Source organism: Trichomycterus rosablanca, chromosome 7 (genome assembly GCF_030014385.1).
Source record: "Trichomycterus rosablanca isolate fTriRos1 chromosome 7, fTriRos1.hap1, whole genome shotgun sequence".
Lineage (NCBI taxonomy): Eukaryota > Metazoa > Chordata > Actinopteri > Siluriformes > Trichomycteridae > Trichomycterus > Trichomycterus rosablanca.
In genome coordinates this window covers 22,105,650-22,119,644 of record NC_085994.1, presented here as the reverse complement: position 1 = coordinate 22,119,644, position 13,995 = coordinate 22,105,650, and the positions used below count along the sequence as shown (strand labels likewise).

Genomic DNA, 13,995 nt, shown 5'->3' with positions numbered 1-13,995 from the left:
GCTATGAGGGCCTAGCTTCAAGCCCACCTTAAAATTATGATCAGTAGCCTAGATCAGATTCTTGTTATGCACTAACAACAGTATAACCTTGATTCTTGTTATATAACCTTAGTCCTTGTTATATCCTAGCCATAGTATATCCTTGATCCTTGCTACATGCTTTAGGCTAGGTTTAGGCTGGTTATAGGCTACCTTAGTTTACCCTTGAGACCCTAGTGTCACTGCCTAATTAGCATTCTTGGTGTAGTTGTTAGTTTGGGTACACTTCATTTAAAGAGTTAAAAGATGACATAAAAGCAGCAGAAGCAACAGTTTCAAAGAAAACAATGAGCAGTGAACTGCAGATTTTTCTGCTAAAAGAACCACAGAGCTTCAAACACAGAATTTAATGCCAGAATTAGGCTCAACCTGGTTTCTATGTGATAATAAAAAAGAAAAGCATGTGTTTGTTTCTCCAATACCATAATTTGATCACAATTAAAGCCCTGTTTTGTTTGGTTACCTGTTGTGACAGGTAACTTTAATTTTAAGCGCATAAACTGAAGCTTTTACTTCATTTAGTGATATATTTGTATTAGTTGATACACTTAAAATCACAGTGAAGTATGATGATGGGAGCATCTTTCTTTTATTTCTTTAATTTTTTAATAGTACAAAGTCAAAAGTATTGAGTGTAAATTTGAAGTGAATGTATGCACCATAAATACATCAATTAACAAAAACAAAAAAGTGGTTGTTGAATATTGTTTCCCCTCACTGCAGTTAGAACAATGAATTTGAACCCATAGACAAGAGATTATATGTTATACTATAGGGTAAATTCAGTTAATGGCACTTCAAGAAGTGTGTGGACACTTGACCATAAGCTTGTCAGACAAGCCATTCCAAAACCATGGGCATAAATATGTATTTGCCTATTCTAGATCCACTGGCACTCCACTTTCCTGCCCTCACCATACATCCCTAGGCCCATAACAGCCATGAGATTTTGAATCATGTCTGTTGGAATTTGTGCCAGTTTAGTCAAAAGAGCACTTGTGAGGTCAGGCACTGTTGTTGAACACAAATCCCACAATTAACTTTTCAAATCATCTCAATTGTGTTTATTATTATTTATAATTACATCACTGATTTTATAACAATTCCTGCAACAGGTATGACTGGAACACCTACATAAAAAATTACCTGTTATAAAAGCCAGAAATACACCCTGGACAATTCATCAAAGGGCGTCACACAGACTCACTCATAATACTAACTCACACCTAGAATCACCAAAAGGAGGTGGCAGATACTGTAACTAAAGTACCAGGAGAAAAAAATGGCAGAACATGCCCTGCTTTAGAAAAACAGTAGCCAGAAGTGAGAATACAGTAGAATCCTGCAGCCTGTACCTATGTGGCACCAGCTTACCCTGCTGCTCCACAAGAATCTTAAAGAATCCTAAAGAATAGGTGACGTAGCACAATGCCAAACATGCTCCTGTCCCAACTTTTTCGGAATTGAGGTTTGTACTTGTAGGACTTCAGTTACAGCACCATGGCAAGGTTTTTAATGTTTTTTCTGCTAGATTTCTTCCACAAAGGGCTGAACGTGTGCTATTACCTCTGTGATACAAATCCAATTTGCTCTAATGGCACAACCTTCTGTTCTCTTAACAGGCATAAATCCCGCCTAAGCTCTTTTATGTATGTGTGTGTGTGTCTATGTGCGCTGCGAGATTTAAGTGGAGTGGATTTCAGCCCGACCATTATTTTCAGCCTTTATCAGATTGGAACACAATTGTTCCTTGTTGGCACGCGTCTCTGTCTTTTCACAGCACCAAAATACAGGGCTGTGTTTCCAATCATCCTTTATGTGAGTGCTGGGATTTATCTGTGGAATTACACTCCACTTTAGCTAATTAGGATCATTTAGAGCTCTTTGATGATGGGTGTAAGAAAGATGGATGGCTGAGGCGAGCGCAGAGAAACTGGCGACCCTTAAATTAATATGAATTTTCAGTTGAATTGAGAATTGTTAATTTATTAAGTATTCATGAGCATTTTTAACTGAATCTAGAGTCAAATTCAAGCTGACCTGGCCACAATTGGCTGTGTTTAAGGGAGGGAAGGTTGGACGGGGTCTCTCCCTGCTACGAAATGCAATATCCGGAGGACTGGTCGGGTTGCCTTTGCATGGAGCTCGTGTGGCTCTACATACGCTGTTGAATCTCTCGCTCTGAAAGGCAACAGCTATGAGGAACCCATTTGACTTCCTCCCTCAGGCACAGCCAATTGTGCCTGTTGGGTACCCAACCAGGTTGATAGCACATTTAAGATACAAATGTATTACTTATTAATTATTATTAGTGATTATTGTTTACATAGAAATATATTTATCCACTTATCTAAAATCATAACTACAAATAGTGTAATTAATAACATCATTGGTCCAGTTCACCTTGAGAAAAATCACACTAAGCTGTCAGTTTTGTCTAGCAGTGTGGCACGATTCCTGGTAATGCCGTTTCTCTGTTGATGTGCGGGCTGGTGGGGGTCTCCTCTTCCTGAAGCGTTCGATGGCCACCCGCAGGTTTCTCCACCTGTACTGACACATACATTTTGATTTCTGTCCCCTCTGGCTTGGACTGAGAAACCGGAGACGTCCTCTCACTCACGGTCTGAACTGTGATGGTGGACTGGAAAATACACATGAACAACAATGCATGAATAAATACAAATACATACATACAAATATACACTGATGAGCTGAAACATTAGGACCACACGCTTATCATATGGACAAAACAGCTCTGAGACACGGACTACACAAGACATATGAAGGAGTCCTTTAGTACGTCCAATTGCGCGATTGCGTCATGCTTCCTCTCCACCAATGCCGATCCCTGCTCTGATTGAGGAGAACGAAGCTAACCCACGCCCGCTCCGACATGTGGGCAGCATGCCGTATGCATCTTATCACCTGCACTTTGACGAGTGCAGTGCAGCTCAGAACTCTGTACGGAGAGACACACCCCGAGAGCACTCTTTTCTCATCTCTGTGCAGTCACCATCAATCAGCCAGCAGAGGTCGTAATTGCATTAGTTATGAGAAAGAGAGAGACCCTATCTGGCTTAATCCCACCCATATCTGAACAACAGGCCAATTGTTGTTCATGTGGCTGCTCAGCCTAGCCGGCAGGCAAAGCTGAGAGTCAGCTTTGCTACCTTTTGTCAGAATTGTCACCTTTTGTCAAGTAGCACAGGTTAATGACCCCATATGTAGAAGTCAAATGCAAACAACATTCTAAACATATTGGAAACTGCATCACTATATGCATCCTCACATTAGCCATAGAGACATTGCTCCCTATCAGGGTCTTTTTCTTCCTGGCCAGATTTGGATTCCAGTGGCACACCAGACTGTCATTCTGGACACTGTAGTTTTTGTGACCGATCAGCCAGTAGGTGTTCATTTTTCCTTTACCCTGACAAAGATAAAACAACTGACATTAGCAGATAATATGAGCTTAATACTGTTTTCAAAAATATTAACTGAAACAAAAATAATGATAATTACAAGTATAAGTACAAGAAAATTTTAAGTTGTTCCTTGGTTCCCATTTACTCCCCAATCATTTTTAATTATGTTTCTTATCAGAATAATTAATTAATTTCTTATCACCCGCCAGTGCTGGGTTTCCACATAAAGCCGTATCTTGTACGGAGAGCCATGCTAAGCTTCAAGAGACGCACACACACAAGTACTGGAGATCGCATCTTGCAGCAGGGTGAGACCCCATTGAAATGTCCCTCCCTCAAACACAAACAAGTGTGTGTATGTGACTCAATGCTACAATTTAAACATGGTTTAAAGGATTTATTAACAGTTGTACAGGTGGCACAGTGGCTTGGTGAGTAGCACTGTCGTCTCACAGTGAAAATGCCCTGGGTTTGGTTCCCAGGTGCAGAGAACTGGGTCCTATCTTTGTGGAGTTTGCATGTTCTACCCATGTCTGTGTGGGTTTCCTCCAGGAGCTCCAGTTTCCTCCCACAGGTCAAGAGATGTTAGGAGAAGTCAGGTGAAGTTAGGTGAATTTGGAGAAAATTGCCTGTGATGGTGTTTGACACTGAACTTGACCTGTTGAATCATGTGTAACCCATAACTACCTGTCTTGTAAACTAATGTAACCAAAGTGTGTAAAACATGATGTTAAAATCATAATAAATAAATAATCACTTGAATCGTTCTAATTTTCTCAAATGTATCTCAGATTGTCTTCAGCAGTGATTAGTCATTTATTTATTTATTCTATGATGTTTAAAACAGATATTATTCTGATCATGGGCCTTCACCCCGCAAAAACAACAAGCACAAAATAGTAGTACACCCGAGACAAGGTGCCAGTCCAGATATGTGAGTAAATTAACAAGCAATTTAGTCACACATTACTGAGGCAATTTAGAGTAGCTAATCCACCTTCTACCAGTACCTAGAGAAAACCCATGAGGACATGGAAGCAGCATATACCTCACAGACAGTGACTAAAGGCAAGGTTTGAACGTATGCCTCCAGCACTAACACTACCCACTGCACCACTGTGTTGCCCAACTGCATTATTAGATGATATCAACTACTGGGTTGTTGAACTGGATACTGAAACTTATAGATTAATGACCAAAAGGACTGTTTGTGGTGTTGGTGCTTTCTAAAGCATTTACAATCCCTATAACAAACCTTCCTAATTTTATATTTACATATTTTGGAATGGATTCTCACCTTTATTTCGATCTCTCCTCTTAGATGGAGCTCATAGGCATCGTCTTTCATCAGAGCCAGATATGTATCAGAGCTTGTGTGGATCTTCTGAGCTGAAACAGTGAAACAAATTATCTAATAGATTATAATAGTTCATCTTTTGGTTTTGTTAATATTTAGTTAATCCATTGGTTTCCTCTGACGGTAGATGATAATTTTATTAATCTGTCATGCAAAACTACTTTCTTCATACATTATTCTTTAGTAATATAGCAAAACAAAAAGATTTAGTCCTGAACCATTTTTTTAACAAAGATGTTACAATACAGGCTTTAAATTAATCTGACTAAGTGTTCATTTTTCAAACTTAATAAATAAAAAAAAACTAGGTTTTCAGGAAAAAAAATGACTAATAGGTCTGGCTCCTCAACTTACTTTTTATTTTGCTCAATTGACACATTAGGTATATGTACACAAATTCTGTGACTATCCACAGGTATTTCTATTTTGGTACAATATTTCATAAATAATATAAACTCTACGAATAGACCCAACTTTAAATGTTTTACAAAATGCTTGAAGATTTCTAGTTACAGAAAGTGTAAAGCCCTATAAAATATGTGATGTGGTAACAGGGAAGGAATTTGATAATGATCATGATCAAGATAGATAGAATTTAGCAAATATGCAAAGAATTTAGGGAGTGGGCCAATTTTGAGGAACGTTTTAAACATACCATTTTATTCACTGAATAAAATTATATTTAATTATTAAAAACATTGTCAGATAGGCATGCTTGACCTCTGATTAAATTGGCACAAATTTCCACAGACACGATCTACTCCAAGATCTAGTGTAAAGCCTGTCCAGATATATGGAGGTTGTTACTGCTGCAAATAACAGTTGAGGGGATGACTTCATATTAATGCCCCTTGTTTTAGAATGGTGTGTCCATGCTCATGGTCAGGTGTCTACATTCTTTTGGTAATGTAATGTTATGTTAAGGACTCACGTAGACTGGTGGATTCCATGCGAGAGGCAGTGTTGACTGTGTCTCCGAACAGGCAGTACCTGGGCATTTTGTAGCCCACAATGCCAGCAACACATGGACCTGTGGCACAAACAAACAAAAAACAATTAAAACCATTTATTTGGAGAGACACGCACCTACAATAAAACCCTCCGGCTGGGCGGATTTTAATCCATTGTGGGACTTCAGCCACCCCCCGCCTTACACATAGCCAGTCAGGCACCCACCCGGCCAATGGAACCTGCTGAGATTTGAACCCAGATCTCAGCTGTGGTGGGCAATCGTAAATGTTAAACCAAATAAAATATTAAATGGTCTTAAAATGACTACATTTACAGGCTTAATTACTGGGATACAGTAACACAGCTATTAAAATGTATCAGTCTGGCAAGAGCTTTAGAACTCCAGCGAACCACAATGAGAAGAATTATGTTAAAATGAAGAAAACATGAGACATTAGTAAATTTTTAAGAATTCATTATCGCCGCTCAGGTGGCGAATACATCACATCGAATCTCAGCTCTGCCTGCCGGCTGGGCTTAGCAACCACATGAACAACAATTGGCCTGTTGTTCAGATAGGGGTAGGATATTAAAGTCGGATAGGGTCTCTCTCATAACTAATGCAATTACGACCTCTGCTGGCTGATTAATGGCACCTGAACAGAGATGAGAAAAGAGTGCTATCAGGGTGTGTCTCTCCGTACACAGTGCTGAGCTGCACTGCACTCGTCAAAGTGTAGGCGACAAGATGCATAAGGCATGCTGCCAACGTGTGGGAGGGGGCGTGGGTTAGCTTTGTTCTCCTCAATCAGAGCGGGGATCGTTATTGGTGGAGAGGAAGCAAGACGCAATCGGGCAATTGGACGCGCTAAAAAGGGAGAAAAAGGGGAGAAAATGCATAAACAAAATCCAGTAACAAAACCTCACAACCACAAAACACACCTGTGTGTATGCCTACTCGGAGCTGAAGGCGTTTGTTGGGCATATGTGGGATGGGAACTTGTCTCACAGCTGCCACCAGGTCCAGAGACATCTTGGCAATCTCATCAGCATGTTTATCCCCATTTCTTTCTGGAAGCCCACTCACCACCATGTACGCATCACCAATAGTCTCCACCTAATCCAGAAAATCAACATTCAGAACACACTTTGACTCAAATTAATAATACTTGTGATAATGCAGGTTACCTTGTAGACATCGTAGGAATCGATGCGCGTGTCGAAGCACATGTAAAGTTTGTTGAGCATCTCGACAACCTGCAGTGGCGTGCAGGAGGCTGATATTGAAGTGAAGCCCACGATGTCAGAGAAAAAAATGGTGACCTGAAATGAAAGCTGTGCATTAGGAACAACTAGTAATAACAATAATAATAATAATAGGGCATTGGAGGCTCAGTGGTTAAGGTACTAAACTAGTGATCAGAAGGTGGCTGGTTTAAGCCCCACCACCATCAAGTTACCACTGTTGGGCCCCTGAGCAAGGTGCTTAACCTTCAATTGCTTGCATCATTCTCACTGACATGCGTAAGGTGCTTTGGATAAGTCGGTCGGTAGCATTGTCTCCTCACAAGCAAAAAGGTCCTGGGTTCGAATCCCAGCTGGAGTGGTCCAGGTCCTTTCTGTGTGGTGTTTGCACGTTCTCCCCATGTCTGCGTGAGTTTCCTCCGTGTGCTCCAGTGTCCTCCCACAGTCCAAAAACATGCAGCCATGTATGAGTATACCCCTTAGGTATGATTGTATGTATGTGTGTTTGCCCTGTGATGGACTGGTGACCTGACCAGGGTGTTTCCTGCCTTTCGCTCAGTGAATCAGACCCACCGCAACCCTGTATAGGATAAAGCTGTAGTAAAACGATAATGAATGAATGAGTCATTTTATCCGGAACTATGTGAGTCCATTGTCTAGTGCTTTGTCAAGAACTTTGTATAACAAAGCACATTAAACAATATTCAAACCTCAAGCCCAGAAAAGCTGAAACAGTATGTAAAATGCAAATAAAAACAGAAATTAGGAATTTTTACTTTCTCTTTATCATGTACAGTGGTGTTCAAAAAAATAGCAGTGATTAAAAAAAAAGTGAATAAAGCACAAAATCATTATAATAACTTTTATTTCCATAAATGCAAATGCACTGAAAATACTACACTTTCAATTCTAAATCAAAACATTAACAAAATGTAGCCAGTTTGTGTCATCCTTTACAGAAAGTTAAGAAAAATGAATATTAGGCTGTTAAAAAAAAATAGCAGTGCCAGCTTTTTTCTTTAAAAACTTCATCTATAAAAAAATGTATTTATAAACTGAAAATGTTTGAGGTTTCACTTTACTTTAAATTACTGAACTAATATTTAGTGGTATAACAATTGTTTCCGAGATCTGTGTTGCATGGAGTCGACCAACTTCTGGCACCTCTGAACAGGTATTCCAGTCCAGGATGATTAGACTACATTCCACAGTTCTTCTGCAATTTTGGGTTTTGCCTCAGAAAATGTGTTTCAGATATCAGCCCACAAGTTCTCTATGTGATTGAAGTCAGGGGATTGGGCTGGTCACTCTATTACCTCAATCTTGTTTGTCTGTAATCAAGATGTTTTGGGTCATTGTCATGTTGCAACACCCATTGTAAGGAAATTTCTTTTTCGACATAGGGCAACATGATCTCCTCAAGTATTCTGATATACTGTATTTAAACTGATCCATGATCCCACGTATGTGATAAATAGGTGTAACACCATGGTATAAAAAACATCCTCATATCATAGTTTTGTACCACCATGCTTTACTGTCTTCACAGTGTACTGTGGCTTGAATTCAGTGCTCGGGGGTCGTCTGACATACTGTCTATGGCCACTTGACCCAAAAAGAACAATTTTGCTTTCATCAGTTCACAAAATGTTGAGCCATTTCTCTTTGGACCAGTCAGTGTGTTCTTTGGGAAATTTGAACCCATTCAGGACATGTCTTTTTCTTAACAACGGGACTTTGCAAGGAGTTCTTGCTGGTAAATTGGCTTCACTTAATCATCTTCTGTACTCACTGGGAACTTCAGATGTTCCTTGATCTTTCTGGAGGTGATCACTGGCTGAGCCTTTGCTATTTTGGCTATTCTTCGATCCATTTGAACAGTAGTTCCACGCTTCCTTCTGCATCTTTCAGGTTTTGGTTGTCACTTTAAGGCATTTGAGATCATTTTAGCTGAGCAGCCTATCATTTGCTGCACTTCTCTGTATGTTTTTTCCCTCTAAAATCAACTTTTTAATCAAAGTACGCTGTTCATCAGAACAATGTCTGGAACAACCCATTTTACCCAGTATTTCAGAAGGAAATGCGCTATGACCAACCTGTGCAACATTTGCCCCCCTCCTACCTTAAATAAGGGCCAAAATTGACACCCATTCTTCTGCAGAATGAGTGACTTCACCAATTGAACTCCTCACTGCTATTATTTTGAACAACCCCCTTTCAATCAATGCTTCGATTACTCAGAATGAGCGGCATGCATGTCCTAATTGTTGGGTTTGTTTTAATTTCAATACTCTACTACACTTTCAAGTGAATTATTTGCAATGTAGAAATAGCATTTCTACTAAAAACAGTGATTTATCAGGTTAATGGTGTTGGACTGCTATTTTTTTGAACACCACTATTCTTCATTTATAAAGAATAAATCCAAGAAAAAGATAGTCAGACAACACCACCTTAAAAAACAGCATGCTTCTATGATAATTATCACTAAATGGGCTTTAGAATGCTTTGATAAACAATTGTCAATAAGCAGTTTCTATCTGCACCTACAGATGTTAAGAGTGTACTTTGTACAGCACAAGCCACAATTATACAATTGTATATTTGTAATAATAATTGTATTAATTATGTGTAATATTAATTGTACAATTTTATAAAAAATCTATATAAGTAGAATTGTACAATATATAAATCTATACAATGGCAACAAGTCATTGAATATGATGATCTGTCTTGTTATTTCATGCTTCATATTTTTGTGACCTTTTTTAAGCTTATTTAGTATGTGTTTATTTAATCTACAGTATATTCAATACATTTTAACATGTTGATTGCTGAGCAGGAATTCTGATACTCTATACAAATAAAGCTAACTTCGATATAAAATTATTATATAAAGAATCATTATTTTTTGACCCACCAGTCTGTCACTGGAGTTTAAGAGTATTTCTCTCTACTGACTATAATAATGCTACTTGCTAATTGTTACCTGCACACTTTCAGTGCTTCAGCTTCAAACACAGAATTCAATGCCAGAAATAGGCTCAACCTGGTTTCTATGTGATAATAAAGAAGAAAAGCATGTGCTATAGTTTCTCCAATACCATAATTTGATCACAATTAAAGCCCTGTTTTGTTTGGTTACCTGTTGTGACAGGTAACTTTAATTTTAAGCGCATAAACTGAAGCTTTTACTTTATTTAGTGATATATTTGTATTAGTTGATACACTTAAAATCTAAGTAAAAATCTGCATGCTTCAAAAACAGTGAAAATGATCTGATATGGGCCTCATTTTCCAAATCTATCCATTATGAGAGTCTCACAATTTGCCCCTCTCCCTCATAAGCTGTTTTATCTTTTAATGAATATGTAATACCATAATTACAGGCAATTACGGCAACAATAAGAACAAACAGAATGGGAGCATGTGTTGCCTCTGTATACTGCAATCTTGCACCATGTCTGATGAATATGGACTCCTTTCAAGCATCAGTTTGATTTGTTAAAGGCACAACACTACTATTTTTAGTGAGATATATTCGATCTACTAAACTTGCTTACACTCTCATAGCTTTCAGCTTCGACGTGTCTGTTTTTCCGAAGCTGCTTGGCCACAGATTTGGGCAGCATCTGATTAAGGAGATCCTCAGCGAGACGTCTTTGCATCTTCAGGTCTTCCGTTTTCTCCCTCAGGCTTTGAGCGTAGTCCTGAATCCACTCTGTCATCTGCTTAAAGGAGAGTAGGACGATGGGGTAGATCAGACAAGTAATAACAAGCAGGCAGATCTTCAGGCTTATGCTGGAGAAGATATCTCTGGATTTCAGCTTCAGCACTGAAGTGGTCCTTGCAACAAAGCAGTTCTGGATGTTCTTCAATGCAGGAATAAGCACATAAGCATCTCCCAAAGAGGAATGCAGGGTGTTGTGTGGGTGAAAGTCTTTGGGGTTGAGCTCCTGGTCAATATTTTCCCTCCAGCAGCTCTGGAAGGTCTCAGATATGTCTTGTAGGATCAGTAGTGTGTTTAGGGTTTGAAACCACTTGTATTGGACGTCTGATGCTCCTTCACTTAACACTAACTGATGGCTTAATTCCTGTAACGTGATTAGAAATTTCAGAGTGATCATGTCTGTCCAGTCGGCACTATGCTTCAGAAAACCAATGTCCACATCTCTGATGCCTGATAAGTCTAATATCTTTTCAATCGCAAGACTAAAGACAGCAGTGTCATTCCTACACATGGGTTCATCTGTCCATGTTGCATTATCAAAGTCCAAAAAAACAGACCGCACCAGCTCACAAAACTCAGCGAGCTCCACACCACAAGCCTGCCCCAGATTGTCCATTTCTACACCTGTACAAACTGCAGATAGTTTATAAAATGAAGAATTCTGGACCATATCTTGCCCATCGTATTTGATATCCCTTGATACGCATGTGTTTCTGATGGTCTGGAGTTCAGAAATAACCTGAAGGGAAGCATTAGTCCTGCAGGAGGTCAGTTTACCAATGCAGGTCTCTGTTATCCGCCAGTGATCAAAGCTGAGGCTGAAGTCCATTGCCACAGCACAAAGCAGAGCCAGGAAGGATATGATACAGGCAACCAGGATCCTACGAACTGTCCGACTGGAATTGCAACAACTGGAAAGAGGTCTGTAATGGAAAATTAAATATACATGGGTCAGATGATATGCATATTCACCCCTCAATGCAAATCCAAATAACCACTCCTTACAACTGTGGGGATCAGGAAAACACATATCCGATCTGGATTTTACAAAATGTCCCAACATTTACAGAAATTGAGTTTATACAATAAATTATATGTTTAGCTGCTGCTCATTCTATCTTAATGTTATAGATTATTCCAGTGTGCAATACAACCCATTTAAAGGACTACAGTGACACCAACTGTTACTAAATTGGTTGATGTGATTAAACCACATCTGTGTTACAAAGTAAGTCCTTACTTAAAAAAAAACCTCTACTAACAACAGATTTGCAGGACAAGTAACATGTCCACAAACATGGTCTGATGCAACTAAAGTGGTATGTGTGGCATAAACCAGTTTTAAACTGGTAAGATGGTAAGATGAATAAAAACCTTCTCTACTTAAACTGGACTAGAAATTATGATCTATGGAACACTGGAGTTGCACATGGTGCTGCAGTCAGATTCCTGATCTTAACCCAATCGAACATCTGTGGAACATTTTTAAATTTGCTTTTATACCATCGCGTTCAAACAAACACAGCAGAACTTGATATATATATTAGTTACAAAAATGGGTCAAACTAACAGTGAGTCTCATTCAAAAAGGCTACTGGCTGTTTAAAAAAAAATTTTATACTAAATAACAAAATTTTTATTAAGACTAATTATTATGTTTTGTAATCTGTTGCTACAATTAATATGGTTCTCAATGGTTCTTTAGTTAAGAATATGCTTGTAAATATGTCCACTATACAAAAGCATTCAAATATTTTAATGATTCTAAATATTTTAATGGCTCTCTATTTTTTTCCCAGAAGATACAATTGAGTTCATACTCTGCCTTGGTAGCACAAGGACTAGAAAGTCTTCCCAATTACACTGTCATTTAAATTTAATTTAAATGCTGGTGTATATAATAGATTCCTTCCACAGGTAAGATGTTAGTAGTGTTTTGTGTTTGCTGGGTTTTACACTCTGTACAGTTTGTATGTTATTTGTACTGTATTTAATATACACCGACTAGGCATAACATTATGACCACTGACAGGTGAAGTGAACAACACTGATTATCTCTTCATCATGGCACCTGTTAGTAGGTGGGATATATTAGGCAGCAAGTGAACATTTTATCTTCAAACTTGATGTGTTAGAAGCAGGAAAAATGGGTGAGCGTAAGGATTTGAGCGAGTTTGACAAGGGCCAAATTGTGATGGCTAGACGACTGGGTCAGAGCATCTCCAAAACTGCAGCTCTTGTGGGGTGTTCCCGGTCTGCAGTGGTCAGAATCTATCAAGAGTGGTCCAAGTAAAAAACAGTGGTAAACCAGCGACAGGGTCACAGGCGGCCAAGGCTCATTGATGCACATGGGGAGCGAGGACGTTAATGCTGGTTCTGATAGAAAGGTGTCAGAATACACAGTGCATCACAGTTTGTTGTGTATGGGGCAGCAAAAGGGGGACCAACTCAGTATTAGGAAGGCGGTCATAATGTTACGCCTCATCGGTGTACATTTCTAGTCAGTTTTATTCATATTTAATCATACTGTATATTCATCAGGTGCATGTTTTCTTTTATAATGCATTTATTCGTTTTTAGTTATTCCTATAATCAGCTCTGGGGTGTAAAATATGACTTAAATTACATTTTAATACACTGGGTGTTCTATAATATTTAAAAAAGTAGTTCTTTCTAAGTAAAGCTGAACCTTATTGAGTTGGAGTACCTAACTAAATTGTTCAGGGTGGAAATAGACCTCTGGTAGAATAAGTTTACAATGTATAAATTAACATATTTTAAATAAAGATAGAAAATTACAGTTTATCATGTTTATTCTGTAGATTTTATAGTATTTAAACGACTTAAGTATCTTTTTGTAGATAAGTATCTCTACAACCTTACATTATAAATAAACATGTACTTTTGTCTGAAGTAAAAAAAAAAAGCTTTTACATTTGAAATGTATTTTAGAGTGTTAATTTAATAAATTAAAAGTAACTAAATGAAGATGTTACCTGCTAACACTAAGGTCCTGCTGTGTGTCCTCTGCTAGCAGCTTCTCTCGACCTTCGTGTTTTCTGCTCTTGTGAATTTTGGTTAATGTGCTCTTTAAAGAAGCTGACGACAGGTTAGTAGATGTTAGACAGTCCTTCTTCATGGACTCCACTGAGGACATGAGATAGCTCTCTTGCGTTTCAGACACTGGGATATTAAACTGGTTAAACTGGTTCTGTCGTGGGTGCTAATCGTATCTGTGGCTCCTTTTA

General features: G+C 38.6%; 1 protein-coding gene across 1 annotated transcript; it reads right to left on the bottom strand.

The window, feature by feature from the left end:
- Nucleotides 1–679: 679 nt before the first annotated feature.
- On the bottom strand, nucleotides 680–13,904 carry LOC134318019 (uncharacterized). The gene is made up of 8 exons (XM_062998759.1): nucleotides 13,744–13,904; nucleotides 10,581–11,670; nucleotides 6,961–7,095; nucleotides 6,715–6,889; nucleotides 5,753–5,851; nucleotides 4,762–4,853; nucleotides 3,329–3,469; nucleotides 680–2,680 (listed from the first exon to the last, which is right to left on the bottom strand). Exons 1-8 carry the CDS (start codon nucleotides 13,902–13,904, stop codon nucleotides 2,477–2,479), a joined length of 2,097 nt encoding a protein of 698 aa, XP_062854829.1. The 3' UTR covers nucleotides 680–2,476.
- Between the last annotated feature and the right edge of the window lie 91 nt (nucleotides 13,905–13,995).